General features: G+C 36.4%; 3 protein-coding genes across 9 annotated transcripts in view; all 3 read right to left on the minus strand.

Moving 5' to 3' along the window:
* LOC136025418 (small ribosomal subunit protein mS22-like) overlaps nt 1-5100 on the minus strand; it is a 38202-nt gene extending 33102 nt beyond the window's left edge. The window contains exon 1 of the mRNA XM_065701447.1: nt 5013-5100. The gene's annotated coding sequence lies outside the window, so the exon portion shown is untranslated. The remainder of the gene's footprint in view (nt 1-5012) is intronic.
* LOC136025399 (uncharacterized) overlaps nt 1-27494 on the minus strand; it is a 597112-nt gene that overhangs the window by 406263 nt on the left and 163355 nt on the right. For 2 of the 6 annotated variants that reach the window (XM_065701412.1, XM_065701404.1), the window contains exon 3: nt 9812-11573. The exons of the other annotated variants lie outside the window; for them this stretch is intronic. In XM_065701412.1, the coding sequence (XP_065557484.1) occupies nt 10575-11570 (996 nt within the window). In that variant the 5' untranslated portion in view covers nt 11571-11573 and the 3' untranslated portion in view covers nt 9812-10574. Of the gene's footprint in view, nt 1-9811; nt 11574-27494 lie in introns of those variants that run through there. 6 annotated transcript variants of the gene reach the window in all.
* On the minus strand, nt 8035-26618 carry LOC136025426 (uncharacterized). Of its 2 annotated transcripts, XM_065701466.1 has the most exons (3): nt 26530-26592; nt 11733-11828; nt 8035-9752 (listed from the first exon to the last, which is right to left on the minus strand). In XM_065701466.1, exon 3 carries the CDS (start codon nt 9723-9725, stop codon nt 8769-8771), a length of 957 nt encoding a protein of 318 aa, XP_065557538.1. In that variant the 5' UTR covers nt 9726-9752; nt 11733-11828; nt 26530-26592; the 3' UTR covers nt 8035-8768. The 2 variants fall into 2 exon arrangements, with proteins under 2 accessions (XP_065557538.1, XP_065557531.1); XM_065701459.1 differs by lacking the exon at nt 11733-11828 and having other exon boundaries at nt 26530-26618.

Consider the following 27494-nt stretch of genomic DNA (forward strand, 5'->3'; position numbering starts at 1 on the left):
GCTTGGAATCCAAACTGGTGGGGAGGCACTTTACAACTAGCTTTAATGTCCGAAATTATGAGCTTTTCAAATAGCTTGCAAAACACAGATGATACAGTAATGGGTCTGTATGACGATGGTTCATGAGCAGGTTTACCCTTTTTCAAAACTGGAGTGATCACACCTAAACAGAAAATGTCCGGTACAATACCATGTGTTAGTATAATTTGGTAAGCTATTGCTAAATGCTCCGATAGAACTGGACCACCATTCAGTAGGTGTAGAGCACAGATTTGGTCGGCACCGGCGGATAATTTCTTCTTTAATTTTTGACAAAGGTGGGTTATTTTCGCACTAGAAATCACGAGGTAATTATGCTCTTTCGTCATAAGCTGATCGAGCTCTTCGCTAAACTTTTTATTTTTCACTTCATCTGGTGGGGAGAATTCAGCAGCAAAATAATCTACCCATATTTCCTCATCTATATCACTAGCATTTTGTCCCGTACTTTCTACAGGCCTGGCACGGAGCTTCCAGACCAAATTAGGGTTTTCAATGATTTTTGAAACTGTTTCCCGTTTGAGGCTACTACGATGTTTTCGTAGCTCTTTCGCGAACCGCCGTTTTGTATAAACCCGCAATTCATTGACTACCCCGCTTCTTGGCCGGTCGCACTCGTGCCAAACCCCCAGCCAGAACTTGGCAGCTGCTCTTGCCTTCACAAGCTCACTGTTAGAGGCCCATCCTTTCACTCGCGATCCACGTCGGACGCTACGTAATGGGACAGCAACCCTTTCAGCTACTCTCAAGGAGTGGCAAATTTCGTAGAAATACATGTTCAGTTGCAGGCGTATCTCGCTTTCCGTTAGGTCACAATCCCACTGTAGGAGGTGGAAAGGCACTTTAATTTTCTTCAAAATTTGTTCACAATTGAGCTGGAACTGCTCACGGACTACTTTTTTCCAATCACGTGCTGGCTCAGGCTTGGTTTTTGGAGCACACTGGGGACTGACGGCTGGTATTGCAAAAGAGAGAGGTAAATGATCCGAATAGGCACCGTCAGATCCAACCGAGACTGACTCTAGGTCCAGTTTGTAAGTTACTACATGATCAAGATTTGAGACGGTTTTTGCGGTACTGATATAGGAATAGCACTTATCCTTCTTAGCAACTTTAAATCCGCTTGGTAAGGCGTTCAGCAATAGTACAGCCCGAGGGCAGGAATGATCGTCGAGATTGCAGTTAAAGTCACCAAGAATTATAACAGGGCATGATTTCTGGACTAAACTGAGGAGGCACTTTCCGAGCTTCTGGCATGCTTTTGCAAACTTCTTTTCTGAGGCGATGTCATTGTAATTGGTTGGTAAATAAACATTTACGAAAAACACGCCATGCATTTTGGCAGCTTGGAACCATTCATTCTGCTCGACACACACGGGGGGCCCCGAGTTAGAGCGCGTGATTATGGCTAGGCCACCAGAGGGACGACCCCGAGTCCCAGATCTTCGCGCAGGTTGAACGAGGTAATGCATATCCGAGGAAAACTTTAGAAGGTTTACACTATCATCGGTCAGAAAGTGTTCCTGTATGCAAATACAGTTATATTCTTTAGAAAGGTCAGTTAGAAGGGGGATTCTGTCCAACACTTTACCGTTCATATTCCAGCAGAATATTCGATTTTCCATTTACGTGCTAGTGTTAGGCTGGGCTTTGTTAAAGGGACAAGCAGCATGGTAGCAAGAGTGTCTACTAGAGCCGCAGTTTAGGCATTTTTGCGGATTACTACATGGGTTGTCCTTACTAGAGCTGTGACCATCGCCACCGCAGCGCGAACACCTTTCTGGTTGCGAACAGTCAGCTGCTAAATGACCAACAGCATGGCACTTGAAACACCTCCTCGGTAGAAAGCGGAACTCTTCAATCCTGAACAGTTCTAAACAAATCTTCAGCGGGTTCGCGATAGCGTTTTCAAGTGTTTGTCGACTTGCATAGAATAACTTGAACGCTCTCGTAGATCCGCATTGCGCCACTTTGTCGCAACCAGCAATTTGACAGAGTTCACTCTCGCTAACTGATGAGGGTACTCTTTTCATGATACCGACAAACTGGGGAACTTTGACTTTAGTGGTTATGTTCTTCCTTTTCATTGCTTCTGCAAGTTGGGTAGCGGCATCTCGAGACTGGACAAGAATCTTCCATTCATCGTTGCTACGTTTCAGAGTAAGAGAATCGGAGTTTACGTCGCTAGGGCAAACCTTTGCAAAGAAGTCTTTCCGGGATTGTGGGGACGTTAACTCAGGCGGCATATCGTTTGCTTTCACAACCACCGAGTAAAGTGGCTTTGATGGCGGATTCGCTGCTGAACGGGGAGTGGGTGAGCCCTGGGAAATAGCGTCGCTTATGGTAGTACATTGCTGCGATACCCCGGCGAGCTGCTGAGCACACTGTTCAGATGCAAGTTTGATCTTATCCGCGATAGCCCCTAATCCGGCATCAAACTTTCGACACATCTCGTTTACTTTTATTCTCACGCAGGCACTGACTTCATCAGGGCAGGTGGGCACTTCCTGCGGATCAAAAATTACGAAAGTAGGCAAGGGCTTTTTCTCTTTAGCGCAAAGGGCTAGGATTTTCGCCATTTCCATCACGTTATCAGAATCGTTTGCCGTTTTCCGATAGACGTAATCATAACCAATCTCATTGGCAAGCGTTATAAGTTTCTCCTTCGCACTAAGAATTTCAGCATGATCAAAGAACTCCACAGCTCGCTTAACAATGCTTTCAATTTTGTTCCCCGCTTGCATGGATCGCGTGAGAAAGTTCAGTACAGCATTGCGTACGAGAGTCCCCATTGCTTACGTCACAGCATTCAACGCAATTTTCGGATAGCGTACACAAGTATAAGGGAAGCGTCGGGACCTGCTCACCTATTCCCCGCAATTTAAGGGTAACTAAATACCAGCAGGTACGTACGGCTCTTGCGGCAGGCACCCGCCCCTCTTCTGCTTACAACCTGTGTACGTTTACCTATCGGGAATATTATTTCGCGGCTCGCTTTGCATGGAAAATTCTTCAAAAGAATTTGATTTTAGATCCAGATAATTCTTCAGACAACCAATCCTCACTCGACAGCCGATGAAATTCAGCAAAGTAACCTTGACTAGACTGAAGCCTATGCTGAAGTCATTTACTATCTAAATCTCTTGACAGAGGTCTTGTAAGTTTAGCCTAATTAGACAAACACATTTAAATCACACAATCTTCAATTCTCTGGTCTGTTGGTGGCTTTTTGACGAAATTTCACTGGACTTTGAATATGATAACCAAACTTTCCAAACGTTTTCGGCTGCCGACTTTTTGGCTGATTTTTCAAATTCGCCCAAAAGAAATTATATTGGCAACTTCGGAGCGGCAACAGCGACAAAGAAAAGTCGAAATCAGGACACGTTGAAATCTCTAGGGAATTACACTTATATATCACCAACTAGAAACAAATCAAACACAATAAAAATCCAAGGTAAGTAAGTATAGTATAACACTTTAGGGTCTATTAATAAGGAAAATAACACACTAGGTATGGAAAAATGTCTTTGACTCACTATTTGAGGCAATAATCCACAATTAGAAATTCGTAAATAACACATGATATATACAAAAACATATACAAAAACATTTCCTAAATTAAAAAAAAAAAACATTGATATGGCTCAGAATTCTATTCAAATAACAGGAATTACATCTTCTAAACTAAAGGCAGAGAAAAAGCAACTAGTAACTGAAAATTAAGGTAAAATGTTGTTTGGTTGACTTCTTGCTATCTCAGAAAGAGTTTAGGTTAGGAAAATGAAGCTTTCAGGGATGGGCCTACAGGTTAAAGTATGTCTTGGGAAGCTATTTTGAAGCACTCCTTCTCCCTCTAGAGGGCCCTGATCACTCAACTAGAATTTTACCAATTTCAATAGGCTCTTAGTGATTTATGGTAAAATTGGAGCAAACAGTATTACTGATAAAGTGAATATACCACTTGATTCCTTTTTTAATGCTCTTTACAAATATAATAATTGCTTCTACTGGAATTCAGATATAAGCACTTTTTGACCTCTTAAAAATGATCTTTTTGACCTCTCAAAATTGACCTAAATATGGGGTCATTACAAATCTGTAAAAGTTTAGAAACAAATTTGGGCTATATATTTGCACATCAGGGGGGGTGGGGGTAAAGCATAGCATATATTAAATATGTAAACTAACCACTGATGTTTTGTTTTCAAAGATCTGTAAATAGGTGTACATTCCCTAAATCTAGTTAAAGAGAAATCACCAGTGCAACAGCACAAACACATAAAAAACAGCAATGGTTAGTTTACATATTTAATATATGCTGTGCTTTACCAACACCCTCCCCCCCCCCCCCTGATGTGCAAATATATAGCCCAAATTTGTTTCTAAACTAGCCTATTACAGATTTGTAATGACCCCATATTTAGGTCATTTTTAAGAGGTAAAAAAGTGCTTAAATCTTAATTTCCAGTAGAAGCAATTATTATATTTGTAAAGAGCATTAAAAAAGGCATTGATTGGTATATTCACTTTATATGAAAGCCAGTAATACTGTTTGCTCCAATTTTACCTGATTTATTTGAATTTCAGGGCTCTCTAAAGGGAGAAGGAGTGGAGGTAGGTACTTTAAAATACCTTCCTGGGATATACTTTAGCCTGTAGACCCATGCCTGAAAGTTTTATTTTCCTAACATAACCCCTTTCTGAAATAGCAAGAAGTCACTCAACTAGAATTTCGCCAAATTTTAATAGGTTCTTAGCGGTTTATATGAATATCAGGGCTCTCTATAAAAAGGAGTGGAGGTGGGTACTTTAAAATACCTTCCTGGGATAGGCTATACTTTAGCTTGTCGACCCATCCCTGAAAGTTTCATTTTTCTGACCTAACCCCTTTCTGGTATAGCAAGAAATCATTCAACTAGAATTTTAATAAATATTTTTTTAAGTCTAAAAGTTCTGATGCATAATTGTACCAAATACAGAAGTTTGCTATTGAACACACTAATTAAGTTTTAAAAGATACGCTTCAGCGGTTAGAGTTGCCTAACGCTTCATTGTTGGTTTTTCAGGCGAAAGTACCTGATACTTTGACTTTTCCGATAGCTCTAGTTGCCATTGATGCTTCCGGAACTTGAATTAGCTTTTATGGAGTTAATAAAATGGTAAACTTTATTTTTTGATTTTGTATTGGCACCACTAAAGCATTTTTTAAAAAGCTTATTAAGATCACCTCATTCCATTTGCCAATTTCAATGGTTTTTTTTAGGAAATCTGCTAAGTTTAGTTAAATAAACATCAATTGCCAAAATTTCAGGTATTAATAAAGAATTATTCCTTCCATACCAAACCAAGCTAGGAAATGATAAGAACTTGCTTTGGCAATAATTAAATATCTTTTCTTCGCTTGGTTAGAAAGGAAAAGAATCCCACTTTAGTAAAACAAGTAAGGGCTCAAAACGGAATGCAATCAAAAATTCGCCAAATTGAAAATATATTGTAATGGTGATGGTACAAAATTAAGTTGGAGATAGTAAATCGGTATCTTGTCATTCTCTAGCTCTTCAGTAAAAAAAAATACTAACCATTTTGTCCTTTGTGGTCTTACCCAGCAGCGTCAATTGCAGAGGGAATAAGGCATTTCCTTTTATAAATGTTTGTAAACTGAAGTTTGCAAGTAATCTATGTGTCAAAAAAAACTAGTTTTCATGTCGATTCTAATTAATTCTCATTAAGCTTAAAATTGTCAGCCATTAGCCAAAAGTTTAAGTGTCATCGCATATTTAGCAAATGGGAAAGATGTATACAAAAAAGGTTTTTTTTTTATGAAAACTAAGCTGTTGAATTTAACATTTCTGATGATTCTTCAACAGAGTTTATAAGCCATGAAGACTGCAGTATTTATTCTAGAAAGCTGTTCACAGAAGTAGGTTTACTTTTTTCGTTGATTTTTCTTCACAATTAATGTACCTTGTTGATCGTACCTTGTCAATGAAACTAATAACAAAAAACATCGGGCTACAGTGAAATGCTTTCTTTCAACATTTACAGTAAAACGACAATGTAAGCTCAAACAGGGCTAATGGTATTGAGCAAAAATTATGAGATAGCTCTTCGATTCTACACGATTCAAAAGAAATTTGTTTAGTCTCCTAATTTCATAGAATACGTTACTACATGGTATGGTCCGCTCAACCCTGAACAGATTTTTCAGACTATACAAAAGGAAAAGCTGTTATAGATAATATAATTTAGCTTGTTTGATTAATTTTAGATTTCAATCATTTAGACACAGTTGCACACTAGCTGTTAAAAAGAGGAGTGAGGGATCTCTTAAATGAAGTTAATGGAGCTTAAAACTTCAAAGAGGATGTTTTTGACAAACATATTTTACATTTCAGTCATATAGTTTTTTCAAATAATGACAGAAACATAAACGGGGGAGGGGGCTCCAGGCATAGGTCTAGTTTATTTCCAATCACGTTGGACTTGTATTTACACAAAACTCTTGATTATTTGTGTAAATAAGCATATAAATTTAATCTTCTATTGGATGCTAAAAAATTTCCACAATAAGAGAAGAACTTCCTCCTCCTTATTTGTAACATCAATCTTTGACTCTGAACATTAGATACCTTATGATTTTGGATCAAACACAAGCGATTTAATTGGCCAAAATTACCCTTACACAGGTTTCACTTCAAAACAAAATAAAAGATTACTATAAACAATTTATTTGTCATTTGATGGATTTTATTTGTTCCAAATTTCAGCAATTTATAGCTAACAACCCGTTAGGGGAGGAAACAAGTTTCTTTTTTTCAGGTTCTTGATGAAAAACCACCACTTAAAATGTCTGAGAGATTTTATGACGGGTTTGTTAGGTATTATTTGCATGTTACGTTTTGCCAAGATTCAAATAGAGCATTTCTCGATTTCTTCTCTTGACTCAATTTTTAAGTTTCTCTTGTTTCCCAATGAGGCAACTGCCCTTTCCTGACCCTTCATTGAACCATTGTGCCGTTGGCTCAAGGCCACAAAAATTATGTTCTTAAATTACAATTTCTCGAATTACACAACAGATTCTTTCGATGGCGGAAGATACAAAAGGAGAGGACTAAGATGCTAAGGTTATTTACTTTTGCAAAGTCTCAGCTGACGCTTATTTGAAATTACAAATAAAAAAAGAAGACCATAAAAGTCATAGCCATTTCTCGCTTACACACTCAATTTTAGCAACGTTGTCATGCAAGTTTTAGATAGTGAAAACAGTGAGGAGCTGAGTAGTATAACGGTCAATTTTAGATACGGGACTATGGTGAGTACAGTGCTTAAAGTACATAAATTAGCTAAATAAAAGATTTTTCAAAGCAAAGTAAAGACAAACATTAAGATTAAAAATGACAGATATAAAGAGGATAGTGACTCGTCGCACCTGCTCTTTACTATGAGTTTTTCTTCTTACTGCTTCAAGAATGAATAATCAAATGCAAACGCAACATTATAAAAGCTTGGCTTTTAATTTTTTTCGGTTCATTTCTGTGTTTTTCCGATTACCTTTGTATCATTCTACCTAAACTGTGTTTTGTATAAATTTCTTTTTTTTTGTCCTGTTCGTACTCATTTCTGAGTTTATCACCCAAATTGAAATTTTTACTTGACACTTGCTATGTGACCAATAGCCTTTGGGCTTTAATGGCTCCATAAATATGTACCTCTGAGTTGCACTCTGGCCTATAATTTTTCTATTAAACCGTTCATGATAATACCCTGTAAGTAAAGAGTGAGCCATGTCAATGTATCATGGTTGATCACATAAATATACGACGTGGATCATATTCCACAGTTGATGGTGGAAATTCGCGTTTTCACCATCATTGATCGAAGCGAAGCAGCTGTCATAGCATATTGAGAGAGGGCTCCATCTGACACAAATGCAAAATTCCAGTACCCTTTTTAAATAAGAACAGATGCCATGCAATACACAAATTTTTAGTATACAATAAATATACATATATTATTATATGACATAAATACGGACTTGAATTAAACTTGAAAAAATGCTGACATTAAATTTAAATAGAGAGTAACGTGAAAACTTAAAACAAAGAGAGGTTATATGTACTTGTACGAAAAAAGGGGCTGACCCACCCGTCAATCACCTGCTCTTTACGCCACAATTAAACTTTTTTCATCAACACTGTAACTAAAGAACAACGTGATAAACATGTTAATTTTGTGATTGGTTGAATTTGCTTTAAACAATACACTCTTACATTGAAATTTCTCGAAAAAAACTGCATAAATAATAAACTAGCAGATATCAACAGACTGGAATGTTTGTTAGTGTTATATTGACTCTTTGTATTTGTGATTGGACTCACAAATACATAATACGCACTAGTATAAACACAGATAAGCACTAGTATAATTCGGGCGTGAAGAGCAAGGGGTTAAAGGAAGCATCTACCGTCATCCATCCCCTTTTCATGTATATAAAATTTTCTGTTCGTTTCAAGTATCAAATTTACTCTTTGAGTTCATTAAAAAAAAGAAAGAAAAGAAAATGCTTGATCAATTTAAACTTTTTCAAAAATAGTCTACTATGCGTACTTTGCAAACACGTGGTTTGGCTTAAAAGCCTCGATTAATACTTTGTACAAAAGAAACATCTAAGTTTGAGGTTTCTAAATTGAACCAATATATGAGTCAAAGATAATATATAATGGCATTTACAACACAGGAATGAACGCATATTGCTCTAATCTACACATGCTGGATTTTTGCAGTACCTTTGCATAACCTTTCTCACCCCATGATTCCCCCCAAAAGTTCTGAATAAGCCAATACCGTGTGTTATTTTGTTTCCCATAGCCAATTATATTAACAGCAACATTTGGAGTTTTGTCACACTTACTGTCTGTATATATTCCTGAAGAGTAAAACAAGAAATTTTCTGAACCATGCATTGCGGCAGAAACAGGACCGCGCAGCAAAGCCATTTTGATCATCCCTGAAGTTGGGAAAAGTCTTTTATAAGATGCTATGACAGGCTTAAGACAATCAACAGAACAGTTTTTTTCGTTCAAGTAGTCCATTTGATTGCATAGTCCTCCATTATTTATAATCCACTGCCAAGACGCTACGTAAGATCCCCCTTCACAACCATAGTTACTGGCATCACAATCAATTATTTGCTGCCTGCTTAGCGGTATAGTTTCACTTAAATTCATTTTACAGGAGTAATATTCAAGTGATGATGCTGCTACGTAAGCCCAGGAGCCTCCACATAGTCCAGTATTACCCACAGGGGTGAGACAAGGGTCAACCCTTAGATCAGTTGTTTTGGGAATCTTAGGAGTGTTCACACATTTTACAGTTTGGCTTCTTGAAATTAGGCTTGAATTATGAATATATCCTTTTACTTTTTCCTTCTCCTCCTCTGTGTAGTCAGAAAAGATGTTCTCTCTCATGATGTATGAGTGTTCACCATTGTTTGCTTTGCTGTTATGGGCTTTAATTGCATTTGTTTTACTAAGCCACAGATTTTTTCTAAGGGAATTCATTTGTGGGTTAGGGTATCTCTTTTGAAACATTATTTTATATTTTTCCCATTCATCATCACTGCCTTCAGCGTTTATACTTGACACAGCTAAAATTAGGTAAGCTGTCACTGAAATTTGTAGCATGTTTTCGTAAAATTTGAAGGAACAATTCTGAAATAAAAATAAATTTCATTAAATAGGATACAGAGACAGTAATGAGAAAAGTCCAATAATTCTTAGAAATTTAATTAACTATTTTCTGGGTGGTCCACAAACATACAAAAAGAAGATTTTGTCTGATTGACAGCGATTTGTCTTGGTTGTTATTTCTCGATTTGTCTTGATTGCTATGTGCAACGCGTGACACGATTTTCCGAATATCTTAGAAGTCTCAAATTTCTTATACACTGCGATTCCGGGCACCAGCTTCATTAATGCTCTTAAATAAGTTAAATCACAACCAGCTAAATATTCTAAAATACCAAACGCAGCATGTCTGAAGGATTAACTTAAGACATTGGCCAATCCAATATTTTGGGATTAGTTTTTGCTAGCAATTCTTAGAATTGTTCAACCATCTAGAAAATGATTGCTCCCTGAATCCATCTGAGAAAAGGGTAATCAAAATTAAATTCCAACTGCAAAAAATCACCAAAGTTCTAGTTTACGGATCTATCATACAAAACAAGTCATCAGCTTTCCAGCTGTCATATGCCTCAAAATTTTGAGTCTGCCACTGCCAAAACGCAAAAACCTACAGGTTCAATATAACCATAATCTGTTGGTAGTCCTTTGAGCCCTACTTTAAACCTTAAAATTCTCGTTTTGAAGACTATCTGCTTCTTTTTTCGTTGTACATAATCAGCTGCTTGAATGTTTAAAAGCTAAATCGATTTGTTCATGGTTAGAGCTGATGAAATTCAAATGACGTTACTATAATCATTAAAAAATCCAATTAGCTACAATCCCCCATGATCAGCACAAGAGTATTTATTACTCTTTTAAAGTAAGAACTGCGCAATAGCTTTCAATACCGCACATATTAACACCGCGACGAACTAAAATGTACCCGTTCATACCCCAGGAGGTACCCCATGTGTTCTGAACGATCCAATAGGGAGTACCGTCTACTGAAGTTCCGTAGCCAACGATGATAACTGCATGATTTGCAGTTGTTGTACACTCTTTGTCATCAAAAACTCCTTCTGAATAATATATAAAGTTGTCAGTTGCATCTAAAGCCGCCGCAACTGGACCTTCAGAAAAGAGTGCATTTTGAATAGCAATAGCATCTGCAGACGTCCATTTAAACTCAGTTACAATATTTTCTTTAAGGCAAGTAGTTTCACAAGGAACAGCAATAGTTTTGGACTTTGAAGTATATGGGTAATCTTTATCTTCACAAAGTCCACCTGCATTGGCAGCCCAAACCCAACCATTGACATAAAAACCCCCGTCACACCCAAAATTATTGGTGTCACAGCTTACTAATTGTTGCCGACTATATAAAACTAGTTCATTAGATTTCTTGTTACACTGGAAAAATTCTAAGACTGTACTTGCAACAAATGCCCAGCAGGAACCACAACTGCCTTGGTCAAGAACAGGAGACAAGCAATCATTTTCTCTATAATCCAAAATGTTTGGCCAATTACGTACGGAACTATTAGTTATATATTTGGTTTTGCTAAATCTTGTCGATTCATCTACTATAGTTGAACGCAAGTTGATTTTTTCGACATCACTGTAGTCAGCAAAGACATTTAATGTCATGAAAAAAGTTTGTTTTCCATTTCTTGCATCGAAGTTGTGAATACGGATCCGAGAGTTCACTCTCTTCCAATACCTCTCCCGTATTCTGTCAATAAAAGGACTAGGATAGAACTTCTTAAACCGTTCTTTGTGTCTCTTCCATGCTGCATTGTGGACCGCAGTTGTAAAACCAATAATCTCTAGAAGAATAATGCTTTCTATACCAAGATTCTTCATAACCTAGAAAAAATAAAAGCAAAAAACTAAGCGTTAATTTAAGAAAATTAGGACGACCAGCCTGTCATTCTTTACAACAAAATACCTTTTATAGTTAGAACACGTTAGTGTCGCCATAAATGTTAGCATCAACTGCTCTTATTAATAAAAATCAACACTTACTTCCAATTTGAATGCTGTATATACATAGATTTAGATTGACATCAGGTTCTGGGAGCTTCGAATTCTGTTGTCCTTTATAGTTTCCATTTTATTAAGCTTAAAAATAATTTTGATGTTTATGTGTCAAGATTATATAAGTAGATGCAATGGCTTCACAAAACTCATTTTACAAAAACTTTCCTAGTTTTGCTTGAGCTTTTCAAAAAGCATTTCACAAAAACCACAGCATAATCATATAATTTAAGTTAAACTGCTCAGCCATAAATAGATCAAGAATCAAGGTTACCCAGCATCGAAAACACAAGTGTTCCAAACACAAACGTATTCTTAAACTGAACATTCAAAAAAAAATAACTCCAATCCAACATCTGCATTGAACTGCCAAGCCCTTTCTGAGTAAATTCCCTATAAATGGTGAATTTGGCCAATAGTCAACGGTCATAAATGATCACTATCTTCAGAGGTCTCTCCCCAATTCAATGTCTTGAAGAATCCTACGTCCTCTGTAATTGACTAAGGTCAATGTTTCAAGGTTACTGACACATGCACATGGATTCACCCCTTAGTGTTAGGTCATCTTGATCAAATAGCCCTTTTTATTTGTTAAATACAACATTTATGGTTATCAGCCCTACTCTACTGGCTGTTGACATCCACAAATTGCTACGCTCAACTTTTTCTTTTACCGGTTTGCTAGCATTTTCCATAAAACATTGTAGCTTCAAATTGCAGCTATTCAGACCTAGTTACTCGAATGGAATATATTAAGATTTTGGACGACGTTTGCCTGTAAAAATCTGGGGGATATATCTAACCTGAAGAGCACGTTTTATGACCGCGATTTTTCAATATTTTAGCAGGGGCAGTTACGACCACCTTGAAACTTTCATCAACAAATTGATATTTCGAATAGTTCAGTTTGATACTACTTATCATTTTAACCTGAATCCAAATGGTAACTAAATGTACAGAGTTGGGAGCCTGTATTTTTTTTTTTGAAACAAGTGGGTAATATCCAAAAGTGATTTAAAAATACTAAGAAATTAGTAACTTTTGACTACCACTTTCATGAAAACATCGACATTTTGCTAAAATCTGTCTAATTTTACTTGTCATTGCAAACAAAATTCGTAGGAAAATTAAATGAATGCAAATGGTAACCGATTGCTTCGTCCAAAAGAAAGGTACTACTTTTTAAAAAGGCTATAATTAAGAAGTGAGGTTTTAGAAATTAGTTGCGAATTAATTACTTTCAGCAAAAATTTATAGTCGTCATCCTGCTACTTTAATAAAAGTATTACCTTTTTGTGATTTAATTTCTATGTCATTTTAATTCTTGTCATTTCTTTTACCATCAATCAGATAAATAGATAAATAGATTTATTTTCCATATGATAGCAAAATACATAAACAACAATCTAAAACATTAACCACATAGAAACAAAACAATTTTTACGAGTCTTTTAAAGGTGCCAAACAAGTGGCATTCTCGAGCTGAATCAGGAAAGGTGTTCCATGTCAAATGACACGGAACAAAATGATTAAAATCAGATTTTATTGTTGGTGTGTGTAGAATTTGGATATTTAGAGAACTACGGAGCTGATAATTTAACTGATTAGATACAAAAAAAGACGTAAATCATAGGAATACCACTACGGGACTGATCAATCCGGCCTGAGGTCCACACTTTCCGTAAAAACCGCACAGGTTAGACCCTTACCAGTTTCCAGGAATAAGCTGAGATCGGCGGCATAGGAAAAAAACAAAAAAAACAAAAAAAACGGGACAAAACCAAAGTGTTGCTCTTGCAACACAATAACAGTTTAGTTGCCAAACAATTTACATCCTGGATAAGATTTAAGTCTTATCGTAAGTATTTGAAAGCGGTCTGAGAAAACAGGAGAAAGTAGACATCTATATTGCTTGACAACAAGAAACGTACGAACGAATTAAGCTGTGAAATAGGATTCTTAGGATTGGTCCAGGAAAAATGTGTTTGAGTTATCTTACAACACCAAAGTTTCTGCATACCTTCATTTTAATCAAATCAATATGGTGTTTAAAAGATACATTTTCATCTAGAAGGATACCTGGGGAATGAGCATGGTCATCCTTTGGTCTGCTAATAAAGCCTTTGGATATATGAACTTCAGATAATTGAGGACGTGCCTGACATACACGAGAAAAACCAAAAAATCAGTTTTAGAAACATTTAAGGCAAGACAGTTTGCATCAAACCAAACTGAAACTCTCTTGAAGATGTCCACTATATTTGTACAAACCTCATCCTCTGTTCTCGCAGAAGTGACAAGGGTGTTATAATCGGAAAAAGTAACAAGAGAATCCAAGGTATGCAAACTATGGTTAAGGGTACGGGAGAATCTGGACAACATAGACGACAGCAATAAAGAGGATTTTTATTTCTAACTGTAAAAATTAGGTAATTTACACAAATTGAAACATTAATGGCCCTATAATTGACCCTTGAGGGACCCCCTGTTCAATACTTGCTGGTGAGCGACAAAGCAGTTCAACCGAAATTATTCTACTAGACATAAAAGACTTGAAACAATAAAACACAATACCTCTTACTCCAAAATGAGAAAGTTTAAATAGAAGTACACTGTGGGTTAAAGAATCAATCGCTTTGCGAACATCCAGAAGCAAAGCATCAGTATTTAAAAGCGATTCTAGGCAGGGTGAAGATAATTCAGTAACAATACACAAGCATACTCAGTTGAATGATTTACTTAAAAATCAAAATGAAAGCGTGAAAAAAAATCTTTAGAAGTAAGAAAATTATTAAGACGAGAAAGCATCGCATACTCAAATATTATGCTAAACACAGACAACAAAGATATTGGCCGATAGTTGGTTGAATACTTTCGTGCCCCCCCCCCCTTGTATGATATGATGACTCTAGCATGCTTGAGACTGCTCAGGGAAGTACCATTCTGAAAGGAGGGTTAATAAGTTTTGTTAAGGGAGAAATAATTAAAGGAAGTATGAATGTAATTACTTTAGCAGGAATATTGTCAGGGTCAGACGACGAAGAATTTTTCAATCCCATAATAATTTTTGTAATTTTTTATCTCCGTCGCTGGTTTCAAGAACATTGACTTGATACAAGGTGGCCCAAGATAATACCTGAAGTTGTATCTTGAAGGAGACGAACTAGGAGCAGTCTCTAGAAGAAGGAGCAGTCATTTTACCGCAAAATTTGAAGTAAATGCATCTTTAACATTAAGCTCACCCTCAATAATTTTATCATTGAGATAAAAAAAAAGGGACTTATGGAGACTGAAAAGAGGGTCTAAGGACAATATTTATAACCTGCCAAGTTTTTTGCTCAGAGTACATGAATAATCATAATGAAATTTGCATATGAATTTTAATTTTTTTTCGCTAAATGGCTTTCTCAAGGTTTTGATCAGTCAATTTTGAGAAAAAGGTAAGGGAAGGGGGCCTAGTTGCCCTCCAATTTTTTGGTTACTTAAAATGCCCACAGGAACTTTTAATTTTAGTTAGAGAACGTTTTTGGTTAGTAATAATTATACGTAACTTACAAATTAACTTATAAAATAAACTTATATATTTGTATATTTTTATTACGTATACGAGGGGGTTCCCCCCTCGTCAATACCTCGCTCTTTAAACTAAATTCAGATTTTGTTCAAATTCTTTAAGAATAACCCCTGATTCACGAAGGTCATTTAATTAAAATAAATAGCTCTTTTGAAATTACTAAAAATAATTTAGCGTAAAGAGCGAGGTATTAAGGGGGTTCAAACCTCCTCATATACTTAATAATTTCTCTGGTTTTAAGTTTTAATTTTACTCCTTGCTTTCACTTGAAAAAACTTATTTCTATATTTAATTTCTCATTGTTTTTCTTAAATGTTGGGGAATATAGCGCCCCCTTAATGGAAATTATCTTTCCCCACGATAAGTTCCTCCATGGAAATATCCTCTCACGTAAGCCCCTCCCAACAACGACAAAAATCCCCCTTGAAAACGTGTGTATACATCCCAATAATCGATACAATATGTAAACAATGGACAAAGTACATAACTTGCAGTTCTTCGCCCGGGGACTGTGGGTCCTCAAAGACATAGCTATTGGATCTTTAGACTATGCTGAACAAATTGGCTGTTTTGAAATTTTGATCCAATGACTCTGGGAAAAATGAGCGTGGGATGGGGGCTAGTTGCCCTCCAATTTTTTGGGTCACTTAAAAAGGGCACTAGAACTTTTAATTTTCGTTAGAATGATTCCTCTTACTACTTTCTAGGACCACTGGATCGATACAATCACTCCTGGGAAAGAAAAACAACAAAAAAACAAACACATAAACAAATAAACTCACATCCGTGATCTTTCTTCTGGCAAAAAATACAAAATCCCACCTTTTTGCAGATAGGAGCTTGAAACTTCTACACTAGGGTTCTCTGATACGCTGAATCTGATGGTGTGATTTTCGTTAAGATTCTATGACTTTTAGGGGATATTTCCCCCTATTTTCTAAAATAACGCAAATTTTCTCAGGCTCGTAACTTGTGATGGGTAGGACTATAACTTGATGAAACTTATATATTTAATATCAGCCTTATAATTCGATTCTTTTGATGTAGCTATTGGTATCAAAATTTCAGTTTTTAGAATTTTGGTTACTATTTAGCCGGGTCGCTCCTTACTACAATTCTTTACCACGAACTGTTTGAAAATGTGGAACTTCGTATTTTTTGCCAGAAGACCGATCACGGGTGCGTGTTTATTATTTTTTTTATTTATTTTTTTTTTCAGGGGTCATCGTATCGGCCAATTGGTCCTAGAATGTCGAAAAAGAGCTCATTCTAACGGAAATGAAAGGTTCTAGTGCCCTTTTTAAGTGACCAAAAAACTGAAGGGCACCTAGGCCCCCTCCTACGCTCATTTTTCCCAAAGTCAACGGATCAAAATTTTGAGATAGCCTTTTTGTTCAGCATAGTCGAAAAACATAATAAATAATAAGGATGACTTACTCCCCCACAGTCCCCGGGGGAGGGGCTGCAAGTTACAAACTTTGACCAGTGTTTACATACAGTAATGGTTATTGGGAAGTGTACAGACGTTTTCAGGAGAATTTTTTTGGTTTGGGGGGGGGGTTTGAGGGGAGGAGACTATGTGGGAGGATCTTTGCTTGGAGGAATATGTCATGGGGAAGAGAAATTCAATGAAGGGGGCGCTGGATTTTCTAGCATTATTATAAAACAAACAATGAAAAAAATATGAAAAAGTTTTTTTTTCAACTGAAAGTAAGGAGCAGCATTAAAACTTAAAACGTCTACTCTTAGATACCTCGCTCTTTACCCTAAAGTATTTTTAGTAATTTCAACTATTTATTCTACGGCATTTCTGATTCAGGGGTCATTCTTAAAGAATTGGGACACAATTTAAACTTTAATGTAAAGAGCGAGGTATCAACGAGGGGAAACACCCCCTCATATACATATTAAAAATATACGAATATAGAAGTCTGTTACGTAAGTTAATTCTTAAGTTACTTATATTTTTTACTAATAAAAACATTCGTTAAAAACTGAAAGTTCTAGCTGCCTTTTTAAGTAACCGAAAAACTGGAGGGCAACTAGGCCTCCTCCCCCACCCTTTTTTTCAAAAAATCGTCTAATCAAAACTAAGAGAAAGCCATTTAGCCAAAAACAGAATTAATATGCTAATTTCATTTTAATAATTTATGTGCGGAGAGCCAAAATCAAACATGCATTAATTCAAAAATCTTCAGAAATTAAATTTAAAAAAAATAGTTTTTTTTAACTGAAAGTAAGGAGCAACATCAAAACTTAAAACGAACAGAAATTACCCCGTGTATGAAAGGGGCTTTTCCTTTCTCAACGCCCCGCTCTTTACTCTCCTTACTTACGCTCCTTTCTTATGTTGCTCCTTACTTTCAGTCAAAAATCTAGTTTTTTTTAAATTAATTTCTCTTTAACTTGTCATTACCCAAAGTTTTCCTTTTAGTCAAAATTGGTTTTTCAAATTAATTTTTCAATTTGAGTACATCAAAAGACTTTCACTAACGAATTTCACTAACTAAGCCTCCAACAAACCACCCATATAAAGACTAAAGTTAAAAAATTCATTAAGCTATCAAACTTGTCCAAAAATCAATCAAATTATTGATTGACATTTTTTCTTTTTCTTTTTTTCTTTTTTTCTGATCAACATTTTTTTCTTTTTTTTCACTTAAAATAATTTGGAATTTTTTAACTCAGAATTTTTGGGATTCAGAACTTTTAGGCTATCAGCAGATGGTTCTGACAAGCGATTTTTTTGGAAGGGTGCCATATGATAATAGCTTGTAATATTGATAAAAAGTTTAGCAAACTATTTCCATATCTTGTTTGATATTACCTAAACCTTGTGTTATATTATCAAACATCTTGACTACACTATTAAACTCTCGCCAGATATAACAAGAATCTTCTTTCAGAATATCGAAAGATATTCTGATATTCTCTCTCTCTCCCTCTCTCCCCCTCTTTCTCTCAGTGCCTGTGTGTCTGATTGCCTATTTGCTTGTCTTTCTAACTGTACACGTCTCTCCGAGTGGGTGTTTGCATGTTTTGATGTCTTTCTTTGTGCTTGTATCCGTTTGCTTGTCTCTCTTTTCTCTCTCTGTTCATGTGTGTCTGACTGCTTGTTTACTTGTCTTTCTAACTGTGTCTGTATTATTGAGAAGGTATTTGCATGTTTCTGTATCTGAAATGTGTGTTTGTAAGTGTTTTTATATAGCTATCTCTCCCTCTCCCTCTCTGTCTGTGCTTCTGTTTCTCTGAATGGATATTTGCTTGTCCTTGTGTCTGTATTTGTGTGTTTATGTGTCTGACTCTATTTTTTGGTATGTTTTTTCATCTCTCTCTATGTGTCTTTGTGCCTGAGCGAGTGTTCTTATCTCTGTGTCTGTGTGTGTTTTTCTGTTTGACTCTGTGCGTTTGTATACGTTCTTGTCTCTGTCTCTTGGCCTGTGTGTGCAAGCGACTGTTTGCTTTTTTCTGTGCCTGTCTTTGAATATTTGTATGCTTGGCTTTGTGTATTTGCATATGTTTCTGTATCTCTCTCTCTCTTTTCTCTCTCTTTCTCTCTCTCTCTCTCTCTCTCTCTCTCTCCCTGGGAGAGAGAGATTTCCACCCTAGGAAGCAATTCCAGAGGGGGAGGGTCGTTGTTGGAACTAAATTTATGTCAAACTAAGAGATATCTCTGAGAGGTCTTAAAGAAAAAGCCTTGTTTTTATTGCTCTATTAAATGTACCTGCCTGTTACATTCAAATAATTTAAATTTTGAGACTAGCAAAGTAAAATTTTGAAAAACGAAATACAAAAACGCTGAAAAACAGACACGGTTTTGCATTCGGATATCTCTTAGAGCTTTTAATGAAAATGCTAAAGTTATTTTGGCAATAAGATGCATATTTACGCCACCGTGTCATTATGTGACTGGTTAACCCTAGCAAGCGATTCCAGAGTTGACAGGGTTGTTATTAGAGGTAAAATTAAGTCATATTAAGAAATATTTCTGAGAGTGTTTAATGAAAATGCCTCGTTTCTATTGCTCTATTAGATACACCTGCCTGTTAAATTCCATTAATTTAAATCATAATTCTAGCAAAGCCACATTTTGAAAAATTAAACATGCAAATAATGAAAAAAGAAACACATTCTTGCATTGTGTTATTTCTGAGAGATTTTAATGAAAATCCCAAGGTTCTTTGAGCCAATACAGTGTACACTCACAACACCGTGACACTATGAGAATAGACCTCCCTAGCAAGCAATTCCAGAGGGAGGGGATTCCTATTAGAGCTTATTTTAGGCCATATTAAAAGATATTTCTTTGATGTCTTAATAACAATGCCCCGTTACCATTACTTTATTAAATTTACCTGCCTGTTAAATTTCATTAATTTAAATCTTGATACTATCACATTTTGAAAAAAGAAATGCACAAACGATGTAAAAAAAGATACAATTTTTTTACATTCGGATATTTCTTAAAGGATTTTATCTGTCAATGCCTTTTTATTTTAGTTGCGGTTTCACCGTTTATTTCGCTATTATTTTTACATAGGTTGCAGTTTCCACACCTGGATAAGATATGCATTATGGCGTTAAGGCTGTAGTACGCTCGTCTTCTTCTTGTCGTCTTTTGAATGGTAATGCCAGAGATATGGTGAAAGGATCTTTCAACGGGCAATGTGTTACAAGCAATAGTAGCAAGAAGCTGTCATTCGTCATCAACTAAAAGTTTTAAACTTGCATCCTCATCGAGCCCTATCATTTCTGGAAATGTTACTGTCGCATATCCACTATTTTGATGGTAGAGATTCTTGGGCACCCCAAAGGAATTTAACGCCACGCTATCGGGATATTTTTAACAGTGAGTGTATAATATTTCTCATTGCAAGAGTTCAAAGCTACGATAACCTTTTTATGAACACACACTTACTTGAAATGCTTCATCTTTACCTTTTTTTCATGATGGTAATAGTAACGTTTGCTGGTGCTTGTTTCATCAGTTTATCTTTATATTCCTTGGTAATAATATCTGCCAATGCCCTTTTTATTTTACTTGCGGTTTCGCTGTTTATTACGACATTATTTTTTAGATAGCATGCAGTTTTGGCACTTGGATAAGATGTGCATTATGATGTTGGTGCTGTAGTAGACTTGTATTCTTTTGAATGCTGATCCCAGAAAGATGGTGATAGGATCCATCAACGGGTAATTTGTTACCACCAACAGTAGCATGAATTTGGCCTTAGTATTCAGCCAAAAGTTTTTGACTTGCATTCTCTTTGAGCACTATCATCTCTGGTTATATTACTCTCATATATCCAACGTCACATAAGATGATTTTTTTGGTATTCCAAAGTAATTTAACGCACAACTGTCATGACAACACACGCATACATTTCCAAAAAGATCCCAATGCTTGTTTCATAGTTCAAATATTTCTCATTGTCGGTATTCAACGCAACGATAACTTCATCATGTGCAAAAACTTTCTTGAAATGTTCCATCTTTACCTTTTAAAATTATGTGAGTGTTTATCCTTCCAATGTATATGTGATACTGATCGAAAACGTATAATAAAGTAGATATTCTCGAAGACCTACCATAGATTACCACGGAAGCAGCTAAATAAAAATCTTGGAATTGGCGAAACTTGGAGCGGAATTGGCGGAATCGGTACTGTGGAATCGGGGGTGGAAGTGGTGGATCCAAAACTGACGGAACCAGAATCGGTGAAGCTGGGACTAGGATTGGAATTAATGAAGCTTGGAGCGGTGAAAGTGGAAATGGATCTTTATTAACAAAAAAATATGTAAAAAAGTGTCTCAGGAATAATGAAAGGTTCTAGAGTGTTCCATAGGGGCAATCATAGTCTGGCAGAGGTTGAGAATTAACATGATATACCACGTTGAAGGTGGCCTGTTAAAACACGAACCATTAGATTTAAAGCATATTTATAATAAAAAGTATATCCGGAAAATGTTTTAGGAATACTTAGGGGCTGCCAGAGGGGCATTAATAGTGTAGTACGTTGGCGTTAATTTGTATTGTGTATCTTGGAGGGTTGGCTTGCAAAAACAAGAATCAATAAATTTAATGCATGATTTTAACAAGAAAATACCTGGAAAATGTCTTAGAAATGATTAAGGGGTGCCAAATGGTGTCAGAGGGTCAGACATAGTACGGAACGTTGGTGTGAATTGGCATAAGTAGGAATAGGATTGCTAAAACATAAATCAACGGATTTAAAGGCTATTTTTATCACGAAAATATCTGAAAAATGACCTCAGAATGATGAAGGTTGTCAGACAGTTCCGTGTGCCATATTTTAAACAAGAAAATATCTCGAAAATTTCTTAGGAATGATTAAAGGGTGCCAGAGGGCCAGTAACAGTGCGGTATATTGGCGTGAATTTACATTGTGCATCATATAGGGTTTGCTTGCAAAAACCAGAATCAATGGATTTAATGCAAGATTTTAACAATAAATTAGCTGAAAAATGTCTTAGAAATGATGAAGGGATGCCAAATGGAGCCAGAGGGTCAGACATAGTGTAACTCGTTGGTGTGAATGGGCGTCACGTTGGAAGTGGATTGCCAAAACACAAATCAATGGATTTAAAGGCTATTTTTATCATGAAAATATCTGAAAAATGCCTTTGGAATGATGAAGGTTGTCAGTGCCATCCATATTTTATCACGGTGACGTGAATTTCCTTGGACTAACAAGTTCTACAGCTTAAAGTAAAGGTAGGAGGTGTTCAAAAGAATTATTTGGTGGAAAGGGGTTGAAATCGCACACCCAGTCAAGGAAACGAGGCGTTTTCTTTAAAATTTCCCAGAAATATCTCTAATATGACTTAAATTTAACCCTGACTTAAACCATACCCCGGAATTGCTTGCTAGGGTGGGCAAGCCACACACTGTAAAGGCGGAATGAATATGCATAATCTTGGCTGAAAGAAATGGGTGTTTTCATTAGGACCTCTCAGAGAGATCTCTTAATATGGCTTAAATTTACGTCCAATAAAAACCTTCCCCTCTGCCATTTCTCGCTTGGGTAAACTTGTCACATATTGTCTATTGCCGCAAATATGCATAGTGGTTGCTCAAAGAAACATTGTATTTTCATTAAATCTTCCAGATAATTTGTCTCTTCTTCCATCGTTTGCGTGTTTCATTTTTTAAAAATGTGAGTTTGCTAATATCATGATTTGAAATTACGGTGTTTACAGGAAGGTGTATCGAATAGAACAATTGAAACGAGGTATTTTTATTAAAAGCTCTCAGAGATAAACGAATGCAAAAATTTCTCCGAAAGCGTTTGCGTATTTTATTTTTCAAAATGTGATTTTGCTAGTATCAAAATTTAAATCAACTGAATTAAACAGGCAGGTGCATCTAATAAAGCAATTGAAACGAGGGATTTTAATTCAGACTGGCAGAAATATCTCTTAATATGGCATAAAATACTTCAAATAACAACTTCCCCCCTCAGAATTGCTTGCTTGGGAGGAACAGCCACATATTGTCACGGTGGCGGGATACTCTTGGCTCAAAAAAACATGGTATTCTCATTAAAAGCTCTCAAAAATTTCCAAATGCAAAAATGTGTCTCTTTTTTATCGTTTGCTTGTTTAATTTTTCACAATATGATTTTGCCAGTGACATGATTTAAATTAAAGGAATGTAACAGGCAGGTGCATCTAATAGATCAAAAATCGATAGAAATGGGATGCTTTTGCGCTCCCGCGTAAAAAGGGTTGGAAACATGCGATCCATTAATCGTTCTAGAGAGCGGACAGGGAATTCCCACATGCGTGGAACAGGCTATCACGTAGAAAGTATATCCCGAAGAATAATATAGGGAAAGCTTTCATAATCCAGCTGTCTAGCGCTTCATTCCATTGAGGGAAAATCTCTTTAGAATCCTAATGCGGGTAAAAATATTTAGATTATAAAGATTCCCTGAAAAAACGCACTGAAAGTAAATGAAATATACTAAGTATTATGTAATAACCCACGTGTGCATTGTCATTACCTAACTCTCCATGTGTATCCTACCCCCAGTTAAAACCAGGGACTCCCCACGGACCCCGATGTCTAACAAGTGATGTGAGAACGCATCATTCCCAATAAATCTAAAATGTCACACATGATTGCGTCATCCTTAACATAAATAAGCAATCTCCTATTAGGTAACATAAACGTATACGTTCGTAACATCCCACATGCGTCCTATCTTCAGTTATAACAGGGAATTCCCCATTTGACTAATGGACTCTAACAAGTGCTATTATTTAACAAAAACCTGTATCTTGAAGTAAACTTTTCCTATTACGCAACAATTAGGCGTTCTATACTGTTATAGGTGTGCTGTAGCATTTCTTAAGACCCCGGTGTCTGTAATTTAATGTCTTGACGGACTAGTAGCTCCATTTGTGCACCCCCTCCCATAGACTTCGTGGAAACCGTGAAGGGGATACTACTAGCTATATGAGCCATAGCTCTAGTGAAATAGAAGAAACACCTAAAATAGCCGAAATAGCCAAAATTCTATGGCTGAAAATGAGTGCTTGGATTTTATGTTCATCACTGTTCTCCACACAAGTCCTCAGTCCAAATAACTCCTTTTTATTGTGACAGAAAAACAGCATGATGTTTTCACTTCTTTTTGGGATTTTACCACCCACGAAAATTGGCGAGGTAGGTTAAAGTATGTCTTTTGGCCTGGAAATATAACGAAGTCATGAAGTTCTCAGAGTGGAATCACGTTTTCGGCAATATTATCAGTTGGAGAAGCGATAATAAATGAGTAAACCTGTTGAGCAAAAATTGCCAACGCACTTTTTGGGTAAAAAAGAATGTCACGAATCTACTTATTCAAAAAGACAAGCACACCTTCGAAGAAAAACAACACATTCTTTAGCTATTTTATTATTCTGTTTTTAGCTCTTTTTACTGCTTTTTTCGCCCACGCTTGTTTTTTTTAATTTTGCAGCCGTTACTACCTGAAGCAGAATAATTTTGTATGGAGATCTTTTTCTTGAAGACGGGATTACCTAGTTTTGGTAAATTTTTGAGAAATTTGCATTTTGCTTGAGTTTCCACTTGACTATTTCAAAGAACTAACTTTCATTTTATAATGAATGTTTTCATTCTATCTGAGTGAGAGGCACATCTAGCATAAGCCTTTCCGGAATCAATCAATATAGATTAAAATTACGCTTTACCCTCTCCTGAAGGCTTTGCTGATTCTAGGTAGGAGCAAAGGTGGAAGCTAAGCTTTCAAATTGCCACGGTGGTGGTGGCGTTGCAAGCAAAGATGCTCCTCCTTCCGTCCCTAGGCAGTAGAGCAAACTCGCCAGCACACCTCATAGCGGTGAGAGGGTTTAAAAGTCACCTAGCTTCACGCCAAGCGAAGTGACGGCTAACGTGCTCCTGGTGAAAAGTAGGACTGGGGCCCCGGCAGTTGATCATACCCAAGAAACATTCGGAATTAGGTCAAATATGTCTAATATGAGAGCGAATTTGGCTACGGCATCCCCGGCTTTAAGCGATGCGGCGAGGCTGTCGACCTCGTCGAAAAGTGAGCTAGCCTCCATCTTATCAAGGAGACAAGGCCTGAATATCGGCTGCTGGAACCTCTGTTCCATTAAATGTTCACTAATGCAAGCCTTCGTAGCTCAAGAATCTTATCTATATAACCTAGATATACTCTGTGTATAAGAGACAAGATTGAATGGACGAACGACAATTGACCTAATAGCCCTTTCGGGTAAAACGGCGATTCTGTTCAATTCTGGCCCAATCGATGGATCCGGCCTCGCAGGAGTGGGAATAATCATGACACCCAAGATCGCATAAGGACTAATGGACAATGGATCAGTATCTGACAGAATTGTGATGGTCCGTTTAAAGGGTCACAGTAATAACCTGAAATACTATCTTATATGCCCCTATTCGTGACGCCCCTAACCACTTGAAAGACAAATTCTATGCCGACCTCCAACTGACTCTGAACAAAATTCCCGCAAGGACATCCTCGTGATTGGTGGTCACTTCAATGCCAGGATTGGCACGAGACTAGACTATTCTGAATGGGCCATTGGCAACCACGGTTTGGGCGACCGATGTATTAACGGAGTTAGACTTCTTGTGTTTGTAATGCTGATTAAACTCAGCATGGCTAATACATGGTTTAAACACAAACCGTGCCACACATACACTTGGAGATCCTGAGATGGCCGAACCCACGCCCAAATTGACTATTTACTCGTTTCTAGTCGCTGGAAGTCAAAGATTGAAGACTCAAAAGATTGGAGACAAAGATTGAAGGAGAGTATACAGAGGGGCGGACAATGGATCAAAAAGCGGATCCGACCATTTTTTCTTACTAAAATCAAAAGTTAGATTCAGACTCAGCTCCAGAAAATATTTGCACCTAGACGCATCCAAGACATAGAGAAACTCAAACTCCCTGAAGTTAAAGAGACCTTTATGCTCAAACTCACAAACCTTTATACGGCCTTGCAAGAAAATGACCGAGAATTTAAGACCAATCAAACAATTTTTTAGATCGAGACAAGAACCATGACCGAGCAAGAAAATTTTAACCCATCGCTAAATATAGAAAAGCGCTGGATTCACAGTCGGTGATTTATAACAAAGTTGCAAAACAGTGGAAGCAGGGGGAGCTTACTTAAAAGGTAACTTGAAAAATAATATTTCGATTAAACTACTAAAATCAAGAGAATTCATTTTCACAAGGATTTGAGGCCAACACTATCCAGTGGTTGTCAGAAAATGGCATAAATTATTTTAAGAGTGTTATTAAAAAAAAATGAAACAATATACAACTATAGTATGCAAGTTGGAATTAAAAGATATGACCAAAGCTTCTCCAAAGATACGACCAAATGATTTCTCAAATCATGAAAGATATCTTACTTAAGTAACTTCAGAAGTGGCGTCAACTGGTGAAAATATAGGTAGGGAATGTGTTTTTATAAATGTAGGAGGGGGGCTAATTTGTCGTTTTTTTTCAATTTTTTTAATTTGAAAATAACAACGAAAGTACTTTAGCTTGAAAATACCAAAAAAGTGTATTTTACAAAATTAAGGAAGGGATCTGTGGGGTGGGACATTTATTCGTCCCCCTCTCCCAATTGACGACACTGGACCCGAAGTCTAATAAATTACTAGTAATAAAAAAGATAAACGTACTTTCCAAAAAACTATCAAGAATTCAAGAAACTGTCTTTAGAATACAATCAAAACACATGCAGAAAGAACCAAGCTTAAGGAAAGTACATGCAACAAATGTCCTGAAAAAAATTTGCACTTGAAGGATTTTAATAGCGACAGATGGTAAAAGATTTTCCAAAGCGTAGTTACTCCTCATTTTAATATAAATAGATACTGGGGACTGATATATAAAATAAAAATTGAACAATTATTAGGAACCGACTAGTTTAATTAGGATAGATGGTATATAATTTTCTGACGCAGAGATAAAATCCATGTTCAAGTAACTAAGCCACTTAAGAAAAACATATTGAAAAAATATTAACAACTGAAAGATTTTAATTGTGACAGATAATATAATTTTCTTATAGTTTTCGCCTTATAACATTAAGGATATTAATCAAAAAGAAACTATTTAGCAGAAGAATCATATAATTTGGAAAATGATTCACTCGGAAAGGACAACCAGGGGTGCAACTTCCGGAAGGGGTGTGGGACAGAGGGTATTTGCCTTGGTTATACTTTTTTAAACCCTAGATTTTGAAAAAAAATTTTTTTTGGTATTTCCTTGAAGAATATATTTTGGATTTTTGCTGAAAAAACGAAAACAAAGAAGAAAATTGCCCCCTTCCTCATAGATTCTAAAAAACAATAAATTTTGCACCCCCTGAGGACAGCAATATATATTGTCTACTAGGGCTTAGGGGGGGAGCGTAAGGAGAAGGGATTCAAAGGTGCCTTCCTTTGCACACACGGCTACTATTGCCTATAAACTTTTTCCAAGGATGGCTATAGTCCCTCGTTACTCCGTAGAATAATATTAAAGGTTAAATGAAGCCAAATAAAGGCAATCAGCAGTTGTTTTTTTTTCACGGCTTTTCCAGGTACAGTATAGAAACATTTAATAGATATAATTTTGTTAATAAAGCAATTAGTATGCTACG

Source organism: Artemia franciscana, chromosome 1 (assembly GCF_032884065.1).
Source record: "Artemia franciscana chromosome 1, ASM3288406v1, whole genome shotgun sequence".
In the NCBI taxonomy this organism is placed as follows: domain Eukaryota; kingdom Metazoa; phylum Arthropoda; class Branchiopoda; order Anostraca; family Artemiidae; genus Artemia; species Artemia franciscana.